This window comes from Rhinolophus sinicus, chromosome 3, assembly GCF_057876585.1.
Source record: "Rhinolophus sinicus isolate RSI-liver-muscle chromosome 3, RSI-T2T, whole genome shotgun sequence".
NCBI lineage: Eukaryota > Metazoa > Chordata > Mammalia > Chiroptera > Rhinolophidae > Rhinolophus > Rhinolophus sinicus.
The window spans coordinates 92966401-92992339 of NC_142503.1; the positions used below are offsets into that span (position 1 = coordinate 92966401).

The 25939-nt window shown below is 46.3% G+C and overlaps 2 protein-coding genes across 9 annotated transcripts in view; one reads left to right on the top strand and one right to left on the bottom strand.

Moving 5' to 3' along the window:
• The window catches only part of POM121C (POM121 transmembrane nucleoporin C), a 33190-nt gene extending 13345 nt beyond the window's left edge, over positions 1-19845 (top strand). Inside the window, exons 6-13 of the mRNA XM_019754966.3 lie at positions 10755-10846; positions 11710-11783; positions 12256-12380; positions 12504-12606; positions 12830-13006; positions 13910-15544; positions 17046-17168; positions 17598-19845. Of these exons, the coding sequence (XP_019610525.3) occupies positions 10755-10846; positions 11710-11783; positions 12256-12380; positions 12504-12606; positions 12830-13006; positions 13910-15544; positions 17046-17168; positions 17598-17695 (2427 nt within the window). The 3' untranslated portion in view covers positions 17696-19845. The remainder of the gene's footprint in view (positions 1-10754; positions 10847-11709; positions 11784-12255; positions 12381-12503; positions 12607-12829; positions 13007-13909; positions 15545-17045; positions 17169-17597) is intronic.
• On the bottom strand, positions 19839-24062 carry NSUN5 (NOP2/Sun RNA methyltransferase 5). Of its 8 annotated transcripts, none has more exons than XM_019754976.3 (11): positions 23912-24062; positions 23701-23823; positions 23028-23202; positions 22816-22924; positions 21638-21776; positions 21433-21548; positions 20921-21095; positions 20514-20602; positions 20297-20437; positions 20115-20228; positions 19839-19980 (listed from the first exon to the last, which is right to left on the bottom strand). In XM_019754976.3, coding segments are annotated over exons 1-11 (1275 nt in total). In that variant the 5' UTR covers positions 24005-24062; the 3' UTR covers positions 19839-19979. The 8 variants fall into 8 exon arrangements, with proteins under 8 accessions (XP_019610535.3, XP_019610532.3, XP_074184522.2 ...); XM_019754973.3 differs by having other exon boundaries at positions 20115-20223; positions 20514-20724; positions 20921-21099; XM_074328421.2 differs by having other exon boundaries at positions 19839-20004; positions 20115-20223; positions 20514-20724; positions 20921-21099.
• Between the last annotated feature and the right edge of the window lie 1877 nt (positions 24063-25939).

The window sequence follows — 25939 nt, forward strand, 5'->3', positions numbered from 1 at the left end:
TAGTATTCCATGTAATATACGTACCACGTCTTTATCCAGTCATCAATCTAAGGACACTGTTTGTGTCTATTGTGAATAATACTGCAAGGAATATAGGCGTATTTATATTGTTGCAAATAAATGCTTTCAAATTTTTCGGATAGGTACCAAAAAGAGGGATTGCTGGGTTATATGGTAGCTCTATTAATTTTTTTAGGAACCTCCATACTGTTTTTCATAGTGGCTGTACCAATTTACATCCCCACCAGCAGTATATCAGGGTTTCCTTTTCTCCACAGCCTCTCTAACACTTGTTATTCCTTATCTTACTGATAATAGCCATTCTAACAGGTGTGACATGGTATATTGTTGTTTCGATTTGCATTCCTCTGATAGCAGTGAAGTTGAGCATTTTTTTGTATATATATTGGCTATCTATGTCTTCTTGGGAAAAGTATCTGTTCAGGTGCTCTGCCCATTTTTTAATTGGATTGTTTGTTTTTTTGTTGTTGAGTTGTATGAGTTCTTTATATATTTTGGATATTAACCCCTTATTGGAGGTATCATTTGCAAATACCTTCTCCCATTGTTTGATTTTTTTGTTGTTGAGTTGTATGAGGTCTTTATATATTTTGGATATTAACCCTTTATTGGAGGTATTGTTTGCCAATATCTTCTTCCATTTGGTTGGGTTGCCTTTGTGTTTTGTCCAGTTGCTTCTTTCGCTGTGCAGAAGCTTTTTACTTTGATGTAGTCCCATTTACTTATTTTTGATTTACTTCCCTTGCCTTTGCGGTCAAGTTCACAAAAACCCTTCTGAGACCAACACCCATAACTATAGTACCTATGTCTTCTATGTGTTTTATTATTTCGGATCTTAGATTCAAGTCTTTAATCCATTTTGAGTTAATTTTTATGTATGGTGTCATACAGCAGTCTGATTTCATTCTTTTTTGCATGTGGGTTTCCAATTCTCCCAGCACCATTTATTAAAGAGGCTTTCCTTTCTCCATTGTATATTTATATGTTTTTGGTTCTTTCGTCAAAATTTAGTTTCCCATATACGGAGGGTGCCCAAAAAATGTATACAGGTAACCCCTGCATAACACGGCACTTCTATAACATGATTTCGCTCTAACTCGGTTCAAGAATTGGGGGAAACTCTCGTACAACACGGTATCCTAGAACACGGTTTCACTGTAACACGGTTTGAGAATTAGAGAAATCCCCGAACAATGCGGAGCGTAGTAAGAGTTTTAAGAGCACAAGGTATCTCATTTGAAATTTTTCATTTGACTGTGGATGTCGTATCAGACTTGACTGCAGAATTTCCTAAATGAAGATCCTTCCACTAAAAGAAGCACAGTTTAAGAGCACTTCACAAGTGCTTAGCACCATGTAACGAAATTTATAAAGATCTCTCAGCTAAAAGCAAGCAATCTAAAATAACAGATTTTTTGCAAAAAGTACAGAATAGAAGTCAAGATAATGCTGAAGAAAGTTCAGAGGATGAAGATAATCTTGTCAAAAAGAAAATGCCCTCGGTAATGGTGATGAATGGTTAGCAGTGATGACGAAGAAAACATTGTTTAATACACATTAATATGTTATACTTTTGGTGAAAATTGCTTTAATAAAGATATTTCTTTTAATTATAAAACAAAATAGTATGTTTTTAAATTTTGTTTTGTACTAACCCCCTTTTTTTGTACTAGTTCTTTGTTTCGTATAACACAGATTTGCGTAACGGCATTTTTTAGGACCTTAACAGCCATGTTATACGGGGGTTACCTGTACATATTTTAAGAAAGGAAAAAACTTAAAATTGTAATACTCAACATACGAGGTCAGACAGTTAAGTTCGCGAATTCATCCTAGAAAAAGTGCTACCTACTTCATTGTTGAATATCATTAAGGTCACCTTCAAAGCCCTCCCCTTGGGAAGCTATGCACCGACAGCAGTGCCTAGTCCACCCTTCAAAGCAATTTTGGAACTCTTTTTCTGGAATGGCCATCAGAGCTGTCATTGTATTACCCTTGATGTCCTGAATGTCATCAAAATATCTTCCTTTTCAGTATTTATTTTCTTTTGGGTAAAGAAAGAAGTTATTGGGGGCCAGATCAGGTGAGTAGGGAGGGTGTTGCAATACAGTTATTTGTTTACTGGTTTAAAAACTCCCTCACAGACAGTGCCGTGTGAGCTGGTGCATTGTCGTGATGCAAGAGCCATGAACTGTTGGTGAAAAGTTCAGGTCGTTTAACTTTTTCATGCAGCCTTTTCAGCACTTCCAAATAATCAACTTGGTTAACTGTTTGTCCAGTTGGTACAAATTCATAATGAATAATCCTTTGATATCAGAAAAGGTTAGCAACATTGTTGCAACAAGATCACGAACTTAATTGTCCGACCTTGTATACCGATAACAAAAGATGAATACAAGTCATGTGTATACTTTTTTGGAGGCACCCCTGGTATGTTTGGGTTTATTTGTAGGCTCTCAGTTCTGTTCCATTGGTCTCGTCTCTATTTTTCTGCCAATACCATACTATTTTGATTATTATGGCTTTGTAGTATAGTTTGAGGTCAAAGAGTGTGATACCTTTGGCTTTGTTTTTTCCTCTCAGGATTGCTTTGGCTATTTGGGGGTCTTTGTGTGGTTCCATACAAATTTGAGGATTTTTTTGTTCTCCTGTGAAAAATGTCATTGGGATTTTGATTGCATTAAATTAATTGTATATTGTTTTCAATAATATGGTCATTTTAACAATGTTGGTTCTTCCCATCTATGAACACAGAGTTTCTTTCCATTTCTTGGTGTCGTCTTCAATTTATTTGAGCAATATCTTGTTTTTAGTATATAGGTTGTCCTTCACTTCTTTTAAGTTTATTCCTAGGTATTTTATTCTTTTTGTGGCAATTAAAAATGGGATTTTCTTCATTTCTTTTTCTTATATTTCGTTGTTAATATATATGAATTTTGTATATTTGTACATGAATGGATTTTTATATATTGATTTTGTATCCTGCAACTTTACTGTGTTTCTAATAGTCTTTTGGTGGAGTCTTTAGGGTTTCCTTATATGGAATCATGTGATCTGCAAATAGTGACAGTTTTACTTTCATTCCCTATTTAGATGCTTTTTATTTCTTTGTCTTGCCCGATTCCTCTGGCTAGGACTTTCCAGTACTGTGCTGAATAAAAGTGGCCTTGTCTTGTTCCTGATCTTAGAGGAAAAGCTTTCAGTTTTTCACTGTGTGTATGATATTAACTGAGGGTTTGTCATAGTATGGTAGGTACTTCTATACGCATTTTATTGAGTGTTTTACTCATAAATGGATTAAATGCTTTTTTTGCATCTTGTTAAATGCTTTTTCTGCATCGATTGATAGGATCATATGATTTTATTCTTTATATTGTTAATGTGTATCACATTGATTGATTTGCATATGTTGAACTATCCTGGCATCCCTGAAATGAACCCCTGTTAATCGTGATGTATTATCTTTATAAGTATTTGATTTGCTAGTATTTTTATTTAGGACATACTAGCCTGTATTTTCTTTTTTTGAGTTGTTCTTGCCTGGTTTTGGTATCAGGGTAATGTTGGCCTCAAAATGAGTTAGGAAGTATTCCCTCTTCAGTTTTTTGGGAAAGTTTGAGGAGGATAGGTTTTAAATCCTCTTTGAATGTTTGATAGAATTCACTAGTAAAGTACAGGACCAAAAGTACATTTGGTCCTATACTTTTGTTTTTCGGGAAGTTTTTTTTAATTACTGTTTCCTAATTATAAGTCTATTTAGGTTTTCCAGTTCTTCATGATTCAGTCTAGGAAGGTTATATATTTCTAAGAAGTCCATTTCTTCTAGGTTATCGAATTTGGTAGTGTTTAGCCTTTCATATCTTGTATTTCTGTGTATTCCTTTGTATTTCTGTGGTATCCGTTGTAACTTCTCTTTCATTTCTGATTTTATTTTGAGTCTTTTCTCTTTTTTCTTTAGTGAGTCTAGCCAGATGTTTGTCAGTTTTATATATCTTCTCAAAGATCCACCTCTTTGTTTCATTAGTTTTTTTTGTATTGTCTTTTTGTTCTCTACTTCATTTAATGCTCCAGTTTTTATTATTTCTTTCCTTCTGCTGACTTTGGGCTTCATTTGTTCTTTTTCTAGTTCTTTAAAGTGTAATGTTAGATTGTTTATTTGAGACTTTTCTTATTTCTTGAGGGTAGGCCTGTAATGCTGTAAACTTCCCTGTTAGTACTGCTTTTGCTGCATTCCAGCAATTTTGATATGCTATATTGTCATTTTCATTTGTCTCTGTATCTTTTGATCTCTTATTTCTTCTTTGACCCGCTTTTTGTTCAGTAGCATGTTGTTTAATCTCCACATATTCGTGGTTTTTCCAGTTTTCTTGTAGTTAATTTCCAGTTTCATACCATTGTGGATGGAAAATGTACTTGGTATGAGTTCAGTCTTCTTAAATTTATTGAGACTACTTTTGTGCTCTACATATAGTCTATCCATGAGAATGTTCCATGTGCACTTGAGGAGAATGTATATTCTGTTGTTTGGGGATGGAAAGCTCTGTGATTTTCTATTATATCCATTTGGTCTAATGTATCATTTAAGGCCAATATTTTCTTATTGAATTTCTGTTTGGATGATCTATCCATTCCCGTCAATGAGGTATTCAGGCCCCTACTGTAATTATATTTTTGTCAGTTTCTCCCTTTAGGTCTCTTAGTAATTGCTTTATATATTTTGATGCTCCCAGGTTGGGTGCATATATATTGATGTGTTACATCTTCATGATGAATTGTCCCCTTTATCATTATAAAATGCCCATCTTTGTCTCTTATTACCTTTTTTTTTTTTTAATATTTTATTGGGGAAGGGGAACAGGACTTTATTGGGGAACAATGGTCAAATTGTCGTCCTTTCAATCTTAGTTGTGGAGGGTTCTGTTCAGCTTCAAGTTGTTGTTCTTTCAGTCTTAGTTGTGGAGGGCGCAGCTCAGCTCCAGGTCCAGTTGCCGTTGCTAGTTGCAGGGGGCACAGCCCACCATCCCTTGCAGGAGTCGAACCGGCAACCTTGTGGTTGAGAGGACACACTCCAACCAACTGAGCCATCCGGGAGCTCAGCGGCAGCTCAGCTCAAGGTGCCGTGTTCAATTTTAGTTGCAGGGGGCGCTGCCCACCATCCCTTGCGGGACTCGAGGAATTGAACTGGCAACCTTGTGGTTGAGAGCCCATGCTCCAACCAACAACTGAGCCATCCGGGAGGCAGCTCAGCTCAAGGTGCCGTGTTCAATCTTAGTTGCAGGGGGTAGAGCCCACCATCCCTTGCGGGACTCGAGGAATTGAACTGGCAACCTTGTGGTTGAGAGCCCACTGGCCCATGTGGGAATCGAACCGGCAGCCTTCGGAGTTAGGAGCACGGAGCTCTAACCGCCTGAGCCACCAGGCCGGCCCACCTTTTTTATCTTGAAATCTATTTTATCGAAGTACAGCTACACCTGCTTTTCTCTGGATGCCATTTGTTTGGAGTATCATCTTCCTCCCCTTCACTTTGAGCCTGTTTGTCTTTGTAGTTGAGATTGGTCTCCTGAAGGCAGCATATAGTTGGGTCTTGTTTTTTAATCTAATTCATCCCACTACTCTGTGCTTTTTGATTGGTGAGTTCAGTCTATTTACATTTAGGGTGATTATTAATATATGTGGACTTACTACAGCCATTTTATCTTTTGTTTTCCTGTTGCTGTCTCTCTCCATTGTTTCTTTTCCCTGTGTTTTTGTTTGCTATTTTAGTTTGGTGGTTTTCTATGATTTTTTGCTCTTTTTTTCTTTTTTCTTTTTGGTTACATGTCTTAGCTTTAGATTTTTGTTTTGCGGTTACCATTAGATTTATGTAAAAACAGTTTCAAACATACAGTAGTCCTTTTTCTTCTGGTTGCATCTTCATTCTCATGTGGAAGTTCATTCCTTTTCCCCCTCCCTTTTTATGTTTTTGTTGTCACAAATTATCCCTTTTTATGCTGTTTATTCATTTCCACATTGCAGAAGTTAGTTTTTTTAGTGCTTTTTCCCCCTTTATCCTTTATGTTATAATTGTTTAATACCCTATTCTGAACAAGAGTTGCAATATCCTGCGTCTGTCTGTTTGCTGTGGCTGTGGAAAATGCCCTGTATTCCCTAAAGAGGTGGGCATCCCCTCTGTGACCAGGTCGCCTTGGTCTCAGGGCTCTACCCCTGTGGTGGGATGTGGCAGGCGCTGGGGCTCTGGGCTTGTGAGTTCCCTGCACTGCCTCCTGGTAACCAGAGGCTGTCAGCAGCTCTGGACTCTCCGAGGTGCCCCAGCTCCCCCAGCTGGGTTCAGCCACAGTGGGTGGAGGAGGCAGGTTCGCACGTCTGTGGCTTTGCCCTCTCCCTGGTCATGACGGCTGCTACACTGCTTTGTCACTGGGTTTAGCTGCAGTGGGTGCTGGCCACTCAGGCCGACTGCGCCTTCTACATGTCCAGCTTCCTGTGCTGCCATGTGAGGGCTCCTGCAGCACTCCTTCCCCGCTGCCAAGTCCTGTCTCTGTGCTTCCCCCGTCCTGCCTCCCCAGTTCAGCCCGATACTCCCACCTTCAGATGCCTCAGTTCGTGGGTTTCTCAGATGTGTTTGTGTACTGAGCACAGAATCCTTTGTTGAATTATAGTTGTCTGACTTGTAACTTTAAGGGGAGAAACCAAGCGGTCTTCTCACTCTGCCATGATGCTGACGTCTCTCTGAGGATCTATCCATTGCATCCTTAATTTCAGTTATTGTGTTCTTTTTGTGTAGGGACTGTTTGTCTGCCAAGATTCTCTATATTGTCATTTAAATTCTTATAATAGTTCTTCTGAAGTCTTGTTTGATAGCTCCGGTATTTGAATCTTCTGTGGTCTCTTTCTCATGTATGCTTTTTTTGTTTGCTATTGGTTAAACACTATCTTCTTATATACTTGATTTTGTTGTTGTTGTTTTGTTTCTCTGTCAGACAATGGGAGAAAAAAATGTAACAGTGACTTGAAGCTCTGAATGGCGGCATCTTCCTCCAGAGAGGCTTTACTTTTGCCTCTGGCAGGCGGCTGGGATGGGGCAGATTACCTCTGTCCAGTGGGAAGTAACATGCTTCTGAGTTGGTTGTCTGGCCTCATGAGGGCTATTTGTTTCTGATTTGCCCTAGATCCTGATATGTAGCCTTTGGGATCCCAACCCCAAGCCTGAGGCGTTTATTAGAGCCCCTCTACTTTGGAAAGCCCTGAATTCCAGTTTTGCTCTTTCAGGCCTAAGAGACTACCAGAAGCTTTTCTCAGCCTCTCAGCAGCAGCTTTTACTTTTGGAATTGGCCGTCACCCCAAGGGAAAAGTAGACCTAAGTGTGGGGCACACCTCTTTTCTGTCTTGTCTCCACAGTGTGCCCTGGTAGCTTTTCATAATGCCATCCCTTCAGGCAGATGTAGTTCATATTTTCTTGCATTTTCTACTTATGCTCAGCCGGAGGGTTGGTCTAAAACAGGGGTTTCCAAACTGCGGCCCACGGGCCAACTGTGGCCCGCAATCCATTTTTAATTGGCCCGCAGCAAATTCCAAAAATATATTTAGTTTACTTAAATAAACCAGGTGAGGCAATACGTACTTCACCTCGAGTGAGTGGCCCGGCTGTTTGTGTATTTTACCGCATATGGCCCTTGGTAAAAACCATTGAAAAAAGTTTGGACACCCCTGGTCTAAAACAACATAGTCAACCATTGTCTAAAACATGGTCAGATTTTGTCTTAAAAAACCTTCACTCCTGGTGGAGCCTGTGAACCACTGCAAGAAGTATACTCACTGATACTAATAGCTGCTAGGTGTTCTATTGTAAATAGTTACTAGTGCCCTATTGCGGTGTGATATTTGAAGATGTGATAAGTTCTCAGGTCTTAGGAAGGGGAGATTAAAGTAATATGAAAGTTATTTGTGTTGAAGCTTCTCTTTGAAAGAAATGTATACTGAAGTAGTAAATATCCCCAGGAATGAATATAGATTTGGTGCAGGTGGTAGCATAGATATTTGACTTGATTGCATTTCCAGAGGAACACTAGTAAATGCCCGAATCTAGAAGTTGTACCTTTGATATTATACAATCATTACAAATGTTAGGCTAGTGCCAGTTACGGAAAGTGAACTGTGCTCCCACCTCTCTCTGCATGGCATTGATCCTCCGTGTGGTGTGCAGGACTTGTCGTTTCCCAGAGCAGGCATTTACCGTAGCCTCAAACCTGACTGGCACTGCTGACACCCTGTCTGTCCCTTATTATTCCTTTATTTATAATCTATACTTAAGCCAGACCAGAATATTTATTGTCTTCTAAGAGCACCTAATATTTTCCTGCTTTCTTCCCTTTCCTTGTTCTGTTCTCCATCTGGGATGTGTCTGTCCCACTGTAAGTCTATAAAGGTTTGTCTTTCTTTGGGTGGTATTTATTTATTTATTTATTTACCTATCTATCTGTCAAATTATGGACCATCTCAAATGTCCGTCATCTCCATCCTTTATTGATTCCTCTAACTGAACTCAGCATAATCTCTTTCTTCTTGGGCTCCCTTTTACAGACTCTTTTATCTTTTGGCTATTATAGTCAATTTGTGTACTGTCCCATCTCTTTTCCAGATCGTAAATTTCTTTTTTTTTTAAGTTGTTGTCCTTTCAATCTTAGTTGTGTAGGGTGCCGTTCAGCTTCAAATTGTTGTCCTTTCAGTCTTAGTTGTGGAGGGCTCAGCTCAGCTCCAGGTCCAGTTGCCGTTGCTAGTTGCAGGGGGCACAGCCCACCATCCCTTGGGGGAGTCGAACCAGCAACCTTGTGGTTGAGAGGATGCGCTCCAACCAACTGAGCCATCCGGGAGCTCAGCGGCAGCTCAGCTCAAGGTGCCGTGTTCAATCTTAGTTGCAGGGGGCACAGCCCACCATCCCTTGCGGGACTCGAGGAATTGAACTGGCAACCTTGTGGTTGAGAGCCCACTGGCCCATGTGGGAATTGAACCAGCAGCCCTCGGAGTTAGGAGCACGGAGCTCTAACCGCCTGAGCCACCGGGCCGGCCCAGATCGTAAATTTCTTGATGGTGGGAATGGTTTTGCTTATCTTTGCGTTCTTTGTATAGTGTATAGTACCTTTTTGAAGTAGGAACTTGGCAAATAAAAATTGAATTGCAATGCAGAACTAAATTGACTGTCAAATACATCGACTGACTTTCTTTTTAGTGACTTGTCTTGTTATATCTTTTGCCCACTTTTCATTCGATATGTTCATTATATTTATATGGAATTGCAAGTTTTCCATTTTGACATGTTAAGGATATTAACTCATCACTTTAATTGAAAATATTTGCTTTTTAGTTTTGTTTATGGTTTTGTTTTGTTTGGATAGTCTTGTTTGTTTCCTGCACATTTATTTTTTATTTCTGTTTTATGGAAGCATTAGTGTAGTTGAAAATTCAAATGGTACAAAGGGTATACAGTAAAGTCTCCAACCCACATGACAATAGTTTTATATAGAGAGGCTCTTAGTTTTTATGTAACACTCTTTTCTTACTTTTGTTTCTGGCGTAGAAAGTCTTTTCCATACCCCGTGTTATTTAACAACTCATATGTTTGTTTATAGTTCTTTCTGTTTGTTACACGGCTTGTTACACTGCAGCTGGACTGTGTGTGGACAGTCTGGGAGGCAGAGACGTAACGTTCCCCCGAAGTGTCGAGCCAGGTTGTCTTCATCCCTGCGGAACATGCGAATCACCTTCAGCACTTGGTTAATAATCAAGCTATGACACCTAAGCATTTTGTTTCTCCCCAAATGACTGTCCCTCCTTGTTCTTTACCTGAGAGTAACATTAAAACAAACAAACGAACCTGTTATGGATTTCAGCATTTTTCTCAAGCTCATTCTAAGCCTTGGGTTTCCTGATATTAGTTCTACTGTTTTACCACCTGTCTTTGATTTTAAAGCCTTCTTTTCCTCTTTTAAACTTTTATTAAGTATTGTTGTCTCTCTGTTCGTGCTTCTATGATGCAGCTGTTAAACAGTAAGAAATCACTAGAAGCTCCTCAGGAGGAAAAATGTGATAGTTTGGTATCTTGTCATTGGGCTAACGATTTATTTGCAGAGTGCTTGCTCTCTCGTCAGTTACATAGCTGCTCGGCCCCTTTGAAGGAGCTGGAGATGTAAATAGATCTTCTTTGCTATCCAGGGACTCTGCCTGGTAGAAAAGACAGATGTATGGATAATTATCATAGAACGATAAATACCATAGATGTTGTAAAAGTAATAAATGTCATGATAGCATATTTTTAAAAATAAAGTTAATAAGTAAAATTGAAAATTTAATGAAAGCAAGACTAGTTTACTGGCTTATCTTCACTGGAACAGTTTATTAATTTACTTTTATCATTTCCATAGACAGTATAAACTTGTACGCATCATTGCTTTAAACCATTCCTGAATGTAACATTCCACTCTTTGCTATATGCAAAAAGTACATTCATTCCTTCTGCATTTATTAGTTAGCATTCCATTACTTTTTCAGACTTTTTTATCCCATAGTTAATAATTGGCAATTGACTTTCTTTTCAGGAGCCTTTCTTCTTAAAGAAATATTTTTTATTCGCTTAAAAGGAGACTTCATATGCAGTGATGAATAGAACCACAAAATTATATTGAAGGTCAAATGCTAAACTATCAGCTAGGTCAGTCATGGTCCTTTTGTTTGACTTGTAGCTGTGGAAGAGAAGTGGTCCCAGTGCTTCGCCCTTCTCCAGCCCAGCCTCCTCCCGCTCCCAGACACCAGAGAGGCCAACAAAGAAAACAAGGTAATTAGTTACTATTTGCTATGTGGAGTAATGAAAGGTCAGGAAAGGAGGGAAAGCTTCTTGACTCTTAGGCTTTCTGCAACTCTGATTTGGAGAATCAAATAAATTACCATCTAGAACAGGGGTGTCCAAACTTTTTTCAACGGTTTTCACCAAGGGCCATATGCGGTAAAATACACAAACAGCTGGGCCGCTCACTCGAGGTGAAGTACGTAGTGTCTCACCTGGTTTATTTAAGTAAACTAAATATATTTTTGGAATTTGCTGCGGGCCAATTAACAATGGATTGCGGACCACAGTTGGCCCGCGGGCCGCAGTTTGGACACCCCTGGTTTAGGAGGACAGTGAAGTACCCACCTGAATTGCCCTCATCTCTTACAGTTCTTTACCTACTGCCTGTAGGGGCCTCTGGTTCTCTTCCTTCTACTGCACAAGTGATTAGCATGTAAGTGAAGGCCACACAGAGTAGAATAAACAGAGTGAATCATGTCGGTGGGCAGTAGACCTCATGTTCTTGACTCAAGCTGACCCTCTAAGTACCTATAGTCAACTAGGACGCCACTCGCTGAGGCATCAGATCTGGGACTGGAGCTCTCAGAACGTGGCAGGTCGTATGTAGGGTTTGGAAGTGAATTGTTTGTACTTGTTTTCAGATAAAGGCTTCTCTGTGGTTTCCATGAACTGCCTCCCTTCATTTCTGTGGGAATTTTCTTTTGACTGACTTTATTTTTTGTCCTGGCATACTGAGATCTCAAATCACGGCTGTTTTGGACTTTGGTCGTGGTAGTTAGGAGGGTATAAGTTACCCAGTATTTTTTGTCAGGAAGTCTTTCTAAACTTAATTCTGTGTTTTCCTCCTTCAGAGACGAGGAACTTTCTCATCTTTCTAGTTCTTCCACTCCATTAGTAACTGACAAGGAGTCCCAAGGAGAAAAGGGTAAGTTGATAAACACGCGAGTGGTGGTGGTGGTAGAAGTGTTTGTGGAGGGTGTATAAAGATGACTCCCTGTTGGAAACACACTTTCAGCATTGCTGTGTGAAGGGCCTGGTAAATACAGACAGAAGTTCCTGTCCAGTGGTTTATGGTCGGCTAAGGGAGAAAGGCGACATACACAAATACAGTAGAATCTGGGGTAATTTGTGGGATAGGGATAAGCTTAGGTTGAGGTATCTGAACAATCCAGGAATTATTTCCAGCAGTTGTGTGATGCCTCTGGAGTAATTCTCTCTATATATCCTCTTGACTATTAGAAATAATCTTGCAAACACCATCCAAGAGCCCACGCAGTGGAAGATAGAATCTTTCAGATACCCAGTGAAAATTCAGTGTCAACCAGGTGGATAGACACACCTGTGCATTTCTGGAAGAGGGGAGGAAGAAAACAAATCTATACTATTTCTTTCTTCAGTTGTAGATACAACCACATGGAAGAAACAGAACTCGTGGAATTCCCCATCTACACCTGGCAGCTCTGGGCAGCGTAAACGGAAGATTCAGCTGCTGCCCTCCAGGCGAGGGGACCAGCTGACCTTGGTATGGTCTTGTCCATCTACCTGTCCCCACCCAGCTTAGCTCTTCTAAATCTTAGGAAGGCTAAATACCGCTTTCTTTCCGTTTCTTCTGATTAACTTGACTTCTGCTTTTTCTCTTGGGTAGCCTCCACCTCCCCAGCTGGGATATTCAATAACTGCTGAAGACCTGGACTCTGAAAAGAAAGCTTCATTACAGTGGTTTAACAAGGTCTTGGAAGATAAGACTGGTAAGCAATACAGATCTGTTTCACACTCCAGAGAGGGCTTGTTTCCTTTGGTTTTATTTTGGTCTTTCATCTGAGAAATCCATCTGGGTCGTCCATGGAATCTGGAGAAGGGTGAGCATTTCCAGACGAGTTATACTGAGACCCTGAGCACCCTCATGCCCTACAACATCCCACTGGAAGGTTCCCAAACCAGGAGGGCAACTGGGTCTCCTTTCTTCCTCAGATGCCGCCTCGAACTCTGTCACTGAGAACCCACCTACCCCTCAGCCTTCTTTCACTTTCACCCTGCCTGCTGCTGGGACTGCTTCCTCCCCAACCTCCCCGCCGGCCCCAAGCACCAACCCGCTGTTGGAGAGCTTGAAGAAGATGCAGAATTCCCCGGGCCTCCCCTCCTCCCCAGGTGAGTGGGAGAGCTTCCTTTAGAGCATGTAATGACGACAGCCTTTGTTGAGGTTGAAGTGAAAGCATCATGCCTGTCAGTCTCTGGACACTGTAAGGGTTAAACCTACTCTGGCTCACCAAACCTGAGCTGGTACAAGCTTAAGAGCTTCAGGATTCTCTAATCAAGACATTTTAGGGAAGAGGAAGGAGCTGGAACTCTTAAAGCTGGGGAAGGCAGCTTAGGTTGGGTAGTCAAATGGTTTTTGATTTGAAACCCAGTTTCTAGCTGCTCTGAGCCGTGCTGTCATCATCTGTAAAATGAGAATAAAGCTTGCTCAGGAGCTGTTGCTGAAGTGTAAATGTGATCACCTGGTTAAGATGTCATCACATGCTTATTAGGCCAGAGCCATGAGATAATATTAACCACTGTTCTCTAGATCCCCAAGGATCTGTTGATTGTCCCAGCCCCAGGCCTTCGTGGCTCTGCATATACACACTCCTGTCACTGCACTTCATCATGTAGAAGTATGTTAGCCAGAGGCCCGACCCAGGGCTCAAGGACACAAACTCTCTCATTCATGGCTCTATGCTCTGCACTTGGCCTGAGCATGTGGTAGGTGGACATAGTAAATCTCTGTGAGATGAGTGAGGTGTATCTAGGTTGGATTTTCCTTAGTTTCCACACATTTAACGCCAGTTAGGCCCAGTTTTATCCCCTTCTATCTTATGTGAATGGTCGAAATAATGAACATTTCCTTGATTTTAAGGAATGACTAAGGGCCTGTGGTATAGATTTAGTCATATTGGTTGACTCTTGAATCCCTAGATTCAAGAGTGTGCTGGACACAGTGGGCGATACAGAAGCATTGCATACCATCACATTTGAGGTGTTCAGAATTCACTTTCTCTGCTCTTCTTGCAGAATCTGCTGACGTGGCAACCACTGTGGCCCCTTCGCCTCCGAAGACACTCAACCTCCTGGGCCCTCTTGGCTCTTCCCAGTCGGCGCCCCTTCCAGCCACCTCCTCAGATTCCAAATCCACAGTCACTTTCTTGGGGCTGCCTCCTGCTTCTCCTACAGTACCAGCCACTGACACCACCAAGTCCCCTCTGGCCCCTCAGGCTGAGCCACCTGCCAAATCCCAAGCCCTGCCTGCCCCATCCCCCACCCCCAAGCCAAGTATTCTGTCTGGAATGCTTAGTACCCCACCTGCTAACCCTTCTGCCTCTGCAGCTCCTGCTGGGTCTTCATCTCCCCTGTTCGAGCCCATTTTTGGGGCCATACCTAAAAGCGAGAAGGAGGGCCCCTTGCCATCTAGCCCATCCAAGGTCACAACCGCACCCTCTTCCAGTTCTGCCCTCCCCACGACTACCAGCACCTCATCTGGCAATTTCAAGCATGTCTTTGGCAGCATGGGGCCCCCTGCATCTGTGCCCTTGCCAACTCCCTTCTCCTTCACTCAAACTACTCCAGCGACAACCTCAGGTGTCCCTCTGTTCACTGGCCAGGCCGGTGCCACCTCAGCAGTAGCTTCTGTGACCACGGCCAGCACCTCCACAGACTCAGCTTCGAAGCCCACCTTCGGCTTCGGTGTGAGCACAGTGACCAGCGCCATGGGCAGCGTGACTAGCACCACCACGTCCACGTCCCAGCCTTTCCTCTTTGGGACTCCCCCTGCCTCTGGTGCCAGCTTTACCCCAGCCATGGGCCCCATATTCCAGTTTGGCAAGCCTCCTGCCATGCCTGCTTCAACAGCAGTTACCACCTTTGGCCAACCCCTCCCCAGTGCCGTGCAGGCGGCCGCCAGCAGCAGCGGCGGCTTCAGTGCTTTTGGCAGCAGCCTGACAGCGTCCGCCCCGGGCACCGCCAGCCAGCCCACGCTGACGTTCAGCAGCAGCAACAGCCCGGCATTCAACATTCCCTTCGGCGCAGGCACCAAGGCCCCTCCGCCGTACCCAGGAGCCGCCCCCCAACCTGCATTTGGGGCTGCTGATGGGCAGCAGCAGGGCGCTACCAAGCCAGCCCTCGCCCCCAGCTTTGGCAACTCTTTCTCTTTTGGAAACGCTGTAGCCCCGACCCCAACGGCAGCACCAGCGGCCCCAGCCCAGCCAGCCTTTGGCAACACTGCGCAGTCAGCGTTTGGTTTGAAACCCACGGCCTCTGCGTTTGGCACCCCTGCCAGCACGCAGCCAGCCTTTGGCAGCACCACATCCGTGTTCTCCTTTGGTGCAGCCACCACCTCTGGCTTTGGAGCTACAACCCAGACCACCAGCAGCGGGACCAGTAGCTCAGTATTTGGCAGCACAGCACCGTCACCCTTCACATTTGGGAGCTCGGCAGCCCCAGCTGGCAGTGGGGGCTTTGGGACCAACGTGGCCACCCCTGGCACCAGCTCCACCCCTGGAGGGTTCAGCTTCGGAGGACAGAGCGGGACCACTGGCGGCACAACCCCGTTTGGGGGGGGCCTGAGTCAGAACACCCTGGGCGTGCCCAGCCAGAGCACAGGCTTTGCCTTCAGTGTGGCCAGCGCGCCGGAGAGCAAGCCCGTGTTTGGAGGTGAGGTTGGGGTTGGCTGGGTCTGCGGTGCCAGGTGCGGTCTCTCCACTCGGGGAGCTTTGTATTACTATTTAGGTCAAAGAAAGCCTTGGAGGAAATTAAGTCAAGGCTGTTTGTGACAAAAGGGTTGTGAGTACAGGTGGGCAGGTGTGTGAGCGCTTTGCAGGCACAGGAGAGCCCATGCAGAGGCCCAATGGCAGAAACAAGCGAGGAATGTTCATGGACAGAGCAAAGCCAGGTGTGGCTAGAAGGGCAACGATGAAAACGGTATGAAAGGGGGAGCGGTAGGCAGAGCGGAGGGTCATTCGTGGCCAGGGTTAACGGTGTGCACGTCCGTAGCGCACACAGGTAATAATCACTCGAATTGCAAGCAGAACGGTCTTACGTACCTACCATGTGGAAGGTGAGTTAGAAGTTTTGATTCTGATAAATTCTGTTTCCATAAAGTATGAGAGACCTTGGGGAGTGGATTAGGATGAAATGTGCACAACGGAGGGCATCAGGCAGTAGTCAGTTTGGTGAGTGGAAAAGGAAGGTACTGACGGTGTCATAGAACTGCCAGGCGGGTTTGAGGGCTGGCAAATTGTGGTGATGAAACTCAAGTGAGGCCAGTGAGCACTGTTGAGTGTTTTCCCCAGAAACATTCAGTTACAGAGGTGTAGACCTGAAATAAATGAGTAGCTGGTAAAATTCAACCGGTTTAAACTCAAGCAAGTGTAGCAGGAGGGGCAGTGGATGTGGAGGTCTTGGCGAGGTTCAGAGCAGTGAGCTGGAAGAGACTGCAGCACTGCCAGTTGAGATTTAGGAACTAGAGCAGTTCTGGTGGTGACAAGGTGTGACCGTGGGAGCGGGTGGCCAAGATTGGGGAGAGAAAGAGGTTGGGGTGGCAACGTCAGGGCCTCAGGGAGCAAGAAAGCTACATACCCCACATGAGGCCATGACGAGTGCCCATGAGACGAGGCAGCCTTCCCTGAGGGGCTGTAGGGAAGCAGCAGGGCTGTGAGGGCAGGGAGTCGGACAGTTCCAGTGGCCCCGTGGGCAGGCTACAGAGCCAGCAGGGTGGAGGGAGTGGTTGGGTTTGGTGGAAGGCTCAGGTGGGGAGGGGAGGGGACAGGTGAACAGGGAGAAGAGGCTTATGAACGTGATTAGTCCTGATAGAAGGGAGGTAACCTAGAAGGTGGGGCTCCACTGACCGCCCCCCTCTGCTGTGCTTTGGTGGCCGAGGGAATGCAGAGGCTGGACTCCTTAGGTGGCCAGGAGGCCACACTGAGGGGCTTTTTCTCGCCACAGGACCGGTTAGATTCCCCGGGAGCACCAGGGGTTAAGAGTTCTCCTGTGCAGTTCCTCATGGTGGGTGACCCAAACAGCAGTCCAGGGCTCCAGTGTCCTGTGGGGAGTACCCCCAGAGAGCAGACCTCTCCCTAGGCTCATTACCGTCTGCTGTAATGCCCTCTGCTCACTGGCCTAGTCACTACAGTTCTTTGCTGTCTCTTCATTCTAGGCACCTCCACACCCACCTTTGGTCAGAACACCTCTGCCCCTGGGGCGGGCACATCGGGCACCAGCCTCTCCTTTGGGGCATCCTCAACACCTGCCCAAGGCTTTGCTGGAGTGGCACCTTTCGGTAAGCTTCGCAAGTCCCTTTGTTGCCAGCGTGACCTGCTTGTTCATTCCTCTCTGAAAGGGGTGGGGTGGGATGGGGCGGCCAGTTCCTGGCTCTGAGGCCCTCTGGAGGTCAGGCTCCTAAGAAGAGAAGGGTGTGGCCTGGCTGAGGGTCCAGCACAGCCCAGGTCTGCATTTGGCAGTGAGGTCAGAGAGGAGCCACCTGAAGCAGAATTTCCCAGGTCACTGGGAAGCCAAGTAAAAGTGCCTTCCTGGGCAGACGTCTGCCAGACTGATTCTGGGGTTTGGCCTTTTTAATAGGCCCTTCCCCAAAAGCAGTTGCTACAGCCGGGAAGCCCTGTTCAAGCTCCCACAGTTCTGTTGGCCTAACTTTCCAAAGATGTGTTCTCAGGTAGAGCTGCTCTGATGAGATCTTGTTGAATCTTTCCAGGATCGGCCGCCCCTTCATTTTCAATTGGTGCAGGATCCAAGACCCCAGGGGCTCGACAGCGCCTGCAGGCCCGAAGACAGCACACCCGCAAGAAATAGCCTCTGTCCCCTGCCTCCATCCCCCCCACCCCTTGCCCCAACCTGGACCTCGGCACCTGCTAGGAAGAGCCTCTGACCTGTCTAGTACCACAAAGCAAACCTACCCAAGACCTCTGGCTTCAGCCCGGGGAGGTAGCAGCCCTGGGGCCACCTCCTACCTCCACACCCCCCACCCCACTGCGGAAGCAGAGCCTCAGGCCTCTTGGAGGGGGGGCAGGATGTGGCAGGGCAGCAGCCTGATACCTTTACTTGAACAGTTCCACTAGTGAGGCTGGAGAGAATTAAAGAAACATCTGTACATATCGTCCACTTCCTTCCTGACTTGTTTAGTGTATAAGCTCAGTCAGGCGGCCTCCCTCCCACTCCGCACCCCCCCACCTTCTCTACTGGAGGGTAGCAGGCAGAGCCCTGCCCACTTGCGCCTCTAGTATACATTTGACGGGGCTGGGGGAAATGGATTATCCCTGAAGCTTTACCTTGCTTGGCTATAAATGGTGGTTTTCCGATCCCTTTAGGGGACCATGTCCCCATTTCTCGCTGCTTTGTCCCTCACTGGTTCCTTGCCGGATCTATTCTTTTTAAATGACCTTGAATCTAGCTTTGCCTTGGAGACCCCACTGGGTACTGCTCCTGCTGTTCCACTTCCTCCTGCCAAGTCTGAGTCAGTGTTTTGTCCCCAACTCTGCCAGTTTGGCCCCTAAAAGCTTGGTGGCTCAAGACTGTTAGCCTGGCAGATCCAGGGGTGACCCCTCACCCCAGGGAGGGGAGCTCGTGGAGCAGGCACGATGCCCACCACTGCTTTCAGCTGCCTCCTCGCCCACCCTCCCCGCTGGCTCATTGGGCACGTCTGCCTCTCCAGGATTGTGTGTTTAAAGCCTTGTCCTGTGTTACTTGTCTGATGCTCATGTCTATCTGATGCTCTTTGAATCGAGTTTGGAGGAAGAATTGAATTGTATGAGTGGCGGCATGTTGGTAGTGCCGGACTTATCTGTTCCGAGTTTCTGGGACTTAGCTCATTGAATGTGCAAAGTAGCACCTCTTGTGGCTACAAGTGCTGACTCCTGGATTTTCAAATGGTGTTTTGACTTTAAGGGCTGGCAGCCCAGGACGATGGGGCCGAGGGGAAACGAAGACCTCTTCTCTCTGCTTTCTCTCCCACCGTCCTGACCTCACAGGAGGCTAGGTCACCCCTAGGACGCTAGCAAACCTAAGTTAATGACCCAGACTTTAAAATTCTGTTGTTTTTCACCAACAGGGCCTCCAACACTTCCCCTTTTCTTCCTTTGTCCCCAAACCACATACCCCAGGCCCAAGAGCCTTGCTGCCATGCCCATCCTCTTTGGGAGAAGTATGAATGCGTATGTCTAAATTAAAAGAAAAAAAATATTTAAACATTTTTTAACAAAATAAAAATTTATTTTTGTATTTAAGCTAAATTGCCTTTTAAATTCCTTCAAGCTTGGTTCATTGAGGTGGTTAAGTATAAATGCTATTGATAGGAATTAGCTGTATAGTTAAGTTATGCCTGTGTGAAGAAATGCTGTCCCACCCAGGCAGCTTTCCTGAGGGACTAGAGCTCCTTCTGGACACATTATATAAAATGTAATTCTTATTTTACAGATAATGTGACATAGATGTAACTAGTCCCCTTCCCCCTTTCGTGACTGAGGTTGAATGTTTTGTGGCAGGGGACTGCTCTTCCCCACCCCCAAGAAGAGCTCCATGAGTACGTAACTGTCCGTGGGGCTGCGGTGGGGGCCTGGACCTCATGTCCCTAATACCTGTTAGGGTAGGGGAGGGGGGCACGGGCCTAGAGATCAAAGCTTCTACCTATACCTTCTATAAGGTAACCCCTCTTAGTTTTAGTACCTCAGTGCCACGGGCTGGACACTTGGTCCAGGAACCCCCTGAAGAGGGTGTCCTGGCACGGCCTGAGTGAGAAAGAGAGTGTGAGTGTGAGTGTGTGTGTGTGTGTGTGTGTGTGTGTGTGTGTGTACATGTACGTGCACTGGACAGGAACGGGAGGCTGGGACTTTCCATTACAAATAAAGACTTAATTCCTCTGAGTCTAGTTGGAATTTTTAGTATGAATGTGAGATTTTTCTCCTTGCTTATGTCATTAAGAATAAAAAAAACTGTGATCTATCATAGACCATGTCCTGCCTTTTATTTTTGTGGCCGCACTTCTCTCACCAGCAAGAACACGGCTCAGGGAAAGGACCCAAAGGACTCGGAAATCCACTCTTGTCTTTCCAGCTGGAGAAACAGGGTTACCAGTTTCCTTCCTACAGCAATAAAAAGAATAGAACCTTTCAAAACCAAAACTGCTGCCTGGGGCTGAGGGCCCCAGGTTAAGCTGGGGGAAGGACTAGTGTGTTCCTTTCCTCCCACCCAAGAAGCCAAGGGTTTGAGTACCTACTATGTGCGAGGTGGAGTGCTAGGAGCAGCTGCTGCTTTACACCGCCTCTTCTTTCTCTTTGGGGCTGCCCTGGGTGTAAGTGCCGGTGCTGATGTTTCGGCCTGTGAGGCTGAGCTAGGAGAAAAGTACAAGTTAGCTGTGTCCCAATCTTCCAGCATCTTCCCAGGAGGTCCCCTACTCACCTTGGCACCTCGGCCCGTTCAAGTACAGCAATGAAGAAGCCACCAGTGAGCGTGGTCTCCGGGGAGGCCCGGAGGCAGTGTTCAGCCCCCGGAAAAGTGCTAAGGCCTCGGTGGGGCCAGGAGGGCAGGACAGGTGCTAACCTGTGGAGAAGAAGTAGCACAGACTTTTAAGTGAAACAGCAGCCCCCGCCCCAAGAGCCTGGTGGAAAGCCACTACCTGAAGGTCCCTGCGCTCTGCTGCAGGGCAGCCCGTACCACATCTTCATTCTCCTCTTGACAAAGGGAACACGTGGAGTAGACAAGACGCTGCAGGGAGGGGAAAGTGAGCGCATGGCACAGAGCTCGCAGCTGGAAGCCTGCCAGGGCTTGCAAGCGCTCCTTGCTTGGTGCACCTGCCCCGGGCTCCTCCAGCTGTCTAGTCACCATACCTAAGGAAGAGCGTGTTTTAATTACAGACTGCTTCATTTCATACTGACACCCCCACTTCACAGATGAGAACATTTGCCCAGGGTCACGAGATTTGAGTCAGAACTAAACCCAAGGCCAAAATGAACTGCTCCCCTTTCCACTCTAAGGTTGCTCTGGATCTGTGGGGCCCTCGGCCACGGTTTCTCCACATCTCACCGGAGCCACTACAGGATGGATCCAGCAAGATGTACTGGACCTGACGGTAGCGCTGGTCTGAAGGCGAGACTGCCAGGAAGTCCTCCTCGGCCAGCTGGCAGCAAGACACTCCCGTCTGAGCCAGCTGCGTAGCCATAGACGCCAGCCGCTTGGCATCCAGGTCAAAGGCAAAGATCTTCCTAGGGAAGTGGGCAGAGTTGGGGTGAACTGAGAGTTTATGCAGCATCTAAGGGACCACAGCTACGACATACAAATGTGTACATAAAATCAGGACATGTGAAAATAACACTTAAAAGACCGCAAGAGCTAGGGATTCATTCACATTTCACACCTGCAACCCACTGGGAAGCTTAGCTTGGGGCTATACTGTGAACTGTCCTAAGTCCAGAAAGAAACACTTAAAGGGAAATCTTCCTTGCAGCCTTCAGACCTATTGGAATACTGAGTTTCTCATTTCTTCTCACCAAGTACAGTATCAGACCCCACTCCTTCCCACTGACCATGGCACTCACCCTTGGTTCTTCAGAAGAGCAGCCAAGTGACTGGTCTTATTGCCTGGGGCAGCACACGCATCAATGACATGGGAGCCCGGGGGTGGATCCAGCAGCAGGGCTGGGAGGCAGCTAGCCTGGAGGGGCAAAGCCGGGTGGCTGGGTGCACAGAGCTCCAGGTCAGGCCCGCCCACACGCCCCTGCCCTTCCCCACCCCCTTCCCTACCTTGTCTTGCAGGATGAGGTGACCGGCTAGGTACAGCGGATGCTCATGCAGATCCGTCTGGGCAGGAAACACAAGCAGCTCTGACAACAAGGGATCCAGAAGAAAACACTTCCCTTTGAGGGCCCTTAGGTCCTCAAGGCTGCCAGGGAATAAGAAGCATTCATTCAACATTTTCTGAATCCTTCCAGGCAGGGCATTTTACATGTTAGCTCACTTTGACCATTCATGAAACAAATGTATAAGAGTGCCATGAAGAAATAAACAGGGCGATAAGACAGACAGCAGTTACGAGCATGAATTCTCAGGCCAGACTGGTTTCAGGATGCGAGCATGGGCAACCGCCTTCATCTCAGCCTGTTTGCACTTCTGGAAAATGGTAGGTATGAGGATTAAATGAGTCAATACATGCAAAATACTTGGAAAACTATATGGTACAAATCAGGCACTCAATAAATGCTAGCCACTACTGCTAATGCATAACCTCAGGAGAGGTTACTTTGGGGGGATGGAGTGTGAAGGGGGGCTGCAGGGGAGTTAAGTGCTGAGCTGATTCCTGATGGATGTGTAGTTAGTAATGTGAAGCGCTGAGGTGAAAGCTACATTCACTAAACTGCAGCGGAGGGCTGTCCACTCCACCTGCCCCATGCAGAAACAGGCCTCGAGAATGTCTCACTTCAGAAAGCTATCAAGTGGCAGAGCTGGAATTATACCTCCATTTTTAAAAAAACAGTGCTGCAAAATCCAGTAACTTATTTAAGCATATTGATTTGGAAGGATTGCTCTTCAATTTTGAATAAATGTGATTTAACAACAAAAAATAGTGCAAAGCTCAGAGGGAAGATGAATTCAGTTTGACACATGCTATGATTGTGGTGTCTGCGAAGCACTGAGGAACTCAAGAGAAGGAATGCAACAGAGGAGTGCAGCCTGGGAGACGAGGATCATCAGGTGAAGGGTAGAAGGGTGTGGGAGACACTGCGGGATGCATTACAAGAACAGGACTATGAATTTTTAAAGCCGGAGGATGACAGGCCTTGGAAAGAGATGGAGAAACTGCTGGAGAAAAAGTAAGAGAACCCGAGTGCAGTCACAACCATCCCGCCTCTCTTCCCGTGCTTTCCCCCAGTCCCCCAGACGCCTCCCTAGATGCGGGCAGTCAGGCAGGATGCTAAGCTCACCTGGAAGCCCGACCCTGGTAGGAGAAACCTTGTCTCTTGAAATAATCGATTACGTTATCAGAGCACGTCTTGAGAGTGTTCACCCGCACAAACCGAGGCACCTGGGAGGCTAGGAAGCAACGAGCAGTGAGTGGGCGGGAATACGGCCGCCTCCTCTGAGGGCCCGATGACTCCCCCCCGCCCCGCCCCTGCCCCCTCCACACTCGGCTCACCCAGGTCAGGCCTGCATCTCACTTCCAACAAGTCCTCATTCCGGCTCACACCTCGATGAACCTTGAGCCGGGCCAACTCAGCCTTCAGCCGCGCCTGGTGTCGGTTCAGCAGAGGCTTCCATCGGCCCCCGCCCCCTCTAAAGCCTCTTCCCAGCAACAACTCATACACTAGCACCTGGGGTTGGAGAAACGAGGAGGAAAAAACCCTAAGCATTAATACCTTTGAACGCCATCGTGTTGGAACTGGAAGCGCCAAACAGACCGCCTGTCCAGACAGTAACAGGTAAACACGAGGTACCTTGTCCAACATCGCACGAAGTGAGTGGCAGATGAGGATTTGGACCTGACGTCTCGCTTCCCGGGCCTGAACCCTTCCCCGCGGCTGCTCACCAGCAGAGCTCTGGATCTCAACCCTCCTCGTCAACACCACCCTTTGGTTTTACCTAAAGAGTCCCTGCCACTGCTACTATGTACTTCTGTTCTTATTTAATCTGTCACCTAAGAAGGCTCGAAACTAAAGCGTTTTCATCCTACGTCAATTCATAGCTCAGCGAGAGTCCGCTCACCCTCATCTCAGCAAAGCGACTCAGTCAAGTCACACCGTGGACGGTGCGGAGCTGAGTCCAGGTGAGGAGGGACTCACGGCCCGACCCCGCCGCACCCCGCCCGTCACCTTGGCCAGATGCGGCCGCAGCTTCTTCTCCGCGCGTAGGAGGCCGGCACTGGCGATCACGGCGTCCAGCACCGCGGAGTAGCGCTGGGTCTCGCACACCAGCGCGTACAGCTGCTTCACGTTCTGCGCGCGGCCAAAAGGACACGGGCTGAGGCGGGGGGCGGGCCCAGGCTTGCACCCCCGCCCGGGACCGAACCCCGAACCCCGCTACCTGGAACCTGCTGGCGTACACCAGCCCCTTGATGGAGCCCTGGCGACTCTCCACGCCCGCCAGCACGGCCGCCGCCGCCGCGTACAGCGCCATGCTCTGCGGCCGCGCGCCTTTACGACTCTGTCGCGAACCGCGCCCGGCTTTGCGCCGCCGTCCGTCTGAACTTCCGGGGTCAAAGGGCACGGGGTTCCGGACCTGGAAACCCGAGTCCGTCCAAGAGCCCAAGGCGCGTGTCAGTTCACGCTCCTGCTACGGTGGGCAGGCCGACGTTGAGAGCGCATTTCTCCACTTCTTGGAAGCTCTTCACTTTTTTCTTTCAGTCTTTCCCGATCTCATAGGCAAACAGTGGGATTTAATGGTGTTTTAATTTAACTTCTGTTATTGAGGTTGAATATCTTACGTTTGTTGGTCATTTTCATTTCTTTTGTTATGACAACATATTAATGTCTTTCGCTCACTCATATACCATCTCACTCTTAGTGCCCGTTATGTATTAGTATCATACACTCTTGTTTTAGGTATTGTCATTTTTTTTACCATTGTTGCTTTTTAATGTGGTTAATAGTTCCTTTGGACAACGTGGTATTTTCGTTTGTTGAATCTTTTCATAGTTTCTGCCTTTGGTGTCATGTTTGGGAACCCCTTCACAACCCTACAACATAAAAATCACTACAGCTTCGTTTTTTCATACTTAAATCTTTAGTCCGTTGAGAATTCTGTTTGGCACATGATGTGAGGAAGGGCTCTAACTTTGATTCTGACTGGTTAGCCCTTCATGTATTCATTGTAATGACTGATAGGACCAGTTCCCCAGCTTGACCTCTGGGAGGACGGGTTGTGTAGTATTTGTCTCTGTGTCCCCAGCTCTCATGTGATTTCTGATAGGTTGAATAAACCCAGTACACGTGTATCTGAAACATTCAAGTAGACAGGCTTCTGTGGACTAGAGTGTTCCAGCCTATCTAGTGTTGTATTGCTAACAACAGGTTGGCAAGCATTTTGCAAGAGGGTGGACTCTATCTAGTCTACATTAAAATTGCTGCGTTGTTTGAAGGTTTAACCAACTCCTTCTGTAGCTCTAGGTTCATTCATAAGTGATCTGGTGGAACCCCTCCTCACCCCCTCATCAAATCACATCATCTCTTTTTTCTTCATAGCGCCTATTACATATGCGATGATGACTTATTCTCTGTCTCCCCAGCTAGCTCCGTGAGGGCAAACCCTTGTCTGTCTTAGTGCTCATCTGTCTTTACCTCCTATACCAGTGTCCCTCACACTAAGGACTAGTAAGTATCTGTTAAATAAGTGAAGGAATGAATGGAGCACAAATTGATGGGGTGCTAGACAACCAGCTGTGCTGGAGTTGACCCGTCCTAAAACAATCCCCCCTCCTCCAGGTGAGTAGGTAACAGGTGCACCAATATTGATACAAGTCCACTGTTTATTCAGATTTCCTTTGTTTTCACCCAATGTCCTTTTCCTGTCTCAGAGTCTCATTTAAGCTACCACATTACATTCAGTTGTCATGCCTCCTTAGGCTTCTCTTGGCTGTAATAGTTTCTCAGATTTTCCTTGTTTTTGATGACCTTGATGGTTGTGAGGAGTCATGATTAGTGTTTTGTAGAATGTCCTTCTATTGGAATGTGTCTGATGTTTTTCTCATGACTAGAGTGGCATTATGGGTTTTGGGGAGACACACCACAGGTACAGTGCCATTCTCAACATATCAAGGGCACATAGAATCAACATGACATCACTGTTGATGTTAACCTTGATCACCAAGTTGAGGTCGTGTTTGTCAGGTTTCTCTACTGTAAAGCTACTTTATCCCATTGCCCTCCCTGGAAAGAAGTCACTATGCGAAACCCACACTTAAGGAGTGGGGGTTTATGGTCCCCCTCATTGAGGTTGGAGTAGCTACATAAATTACTTGGAATTCTGCACAGATTTGTCTCTTCTACCCCACTTATTTAATTCGTCATTTATTGATATCGATATGGATTAATGGATATTTATTTTATACTTTGG

What these genes read in the sequence shown, in the direction of transcription:
- NSUN5 (XM_019754970.3), bottom strand. Translation starts at nt 24,004, where the DNA reads ATGGCGCTGTACGCGGCGGCGGCGGCCGTGCTGGCGGGCGTGGAGAGT. An exon ending in CAGAGCGCAGGGACCTTCAG is followed by an intron (nt 20,438 to 20,513) that starts GTAGTGGCTTTC and finishes TCTTCTCCACAG; the next exon opens with GTTAGCACCTGTCCTGCCCT. An exon ending in GAACGGGCCGAGGTGCCAAG is followed by an intron (nt 20,229 to 20,296) that starts GTGAGTAGGGGA and finishes CTTTTCTCCTAG; the next exon opens with CTCAGCCTCACAGGCCGAAA.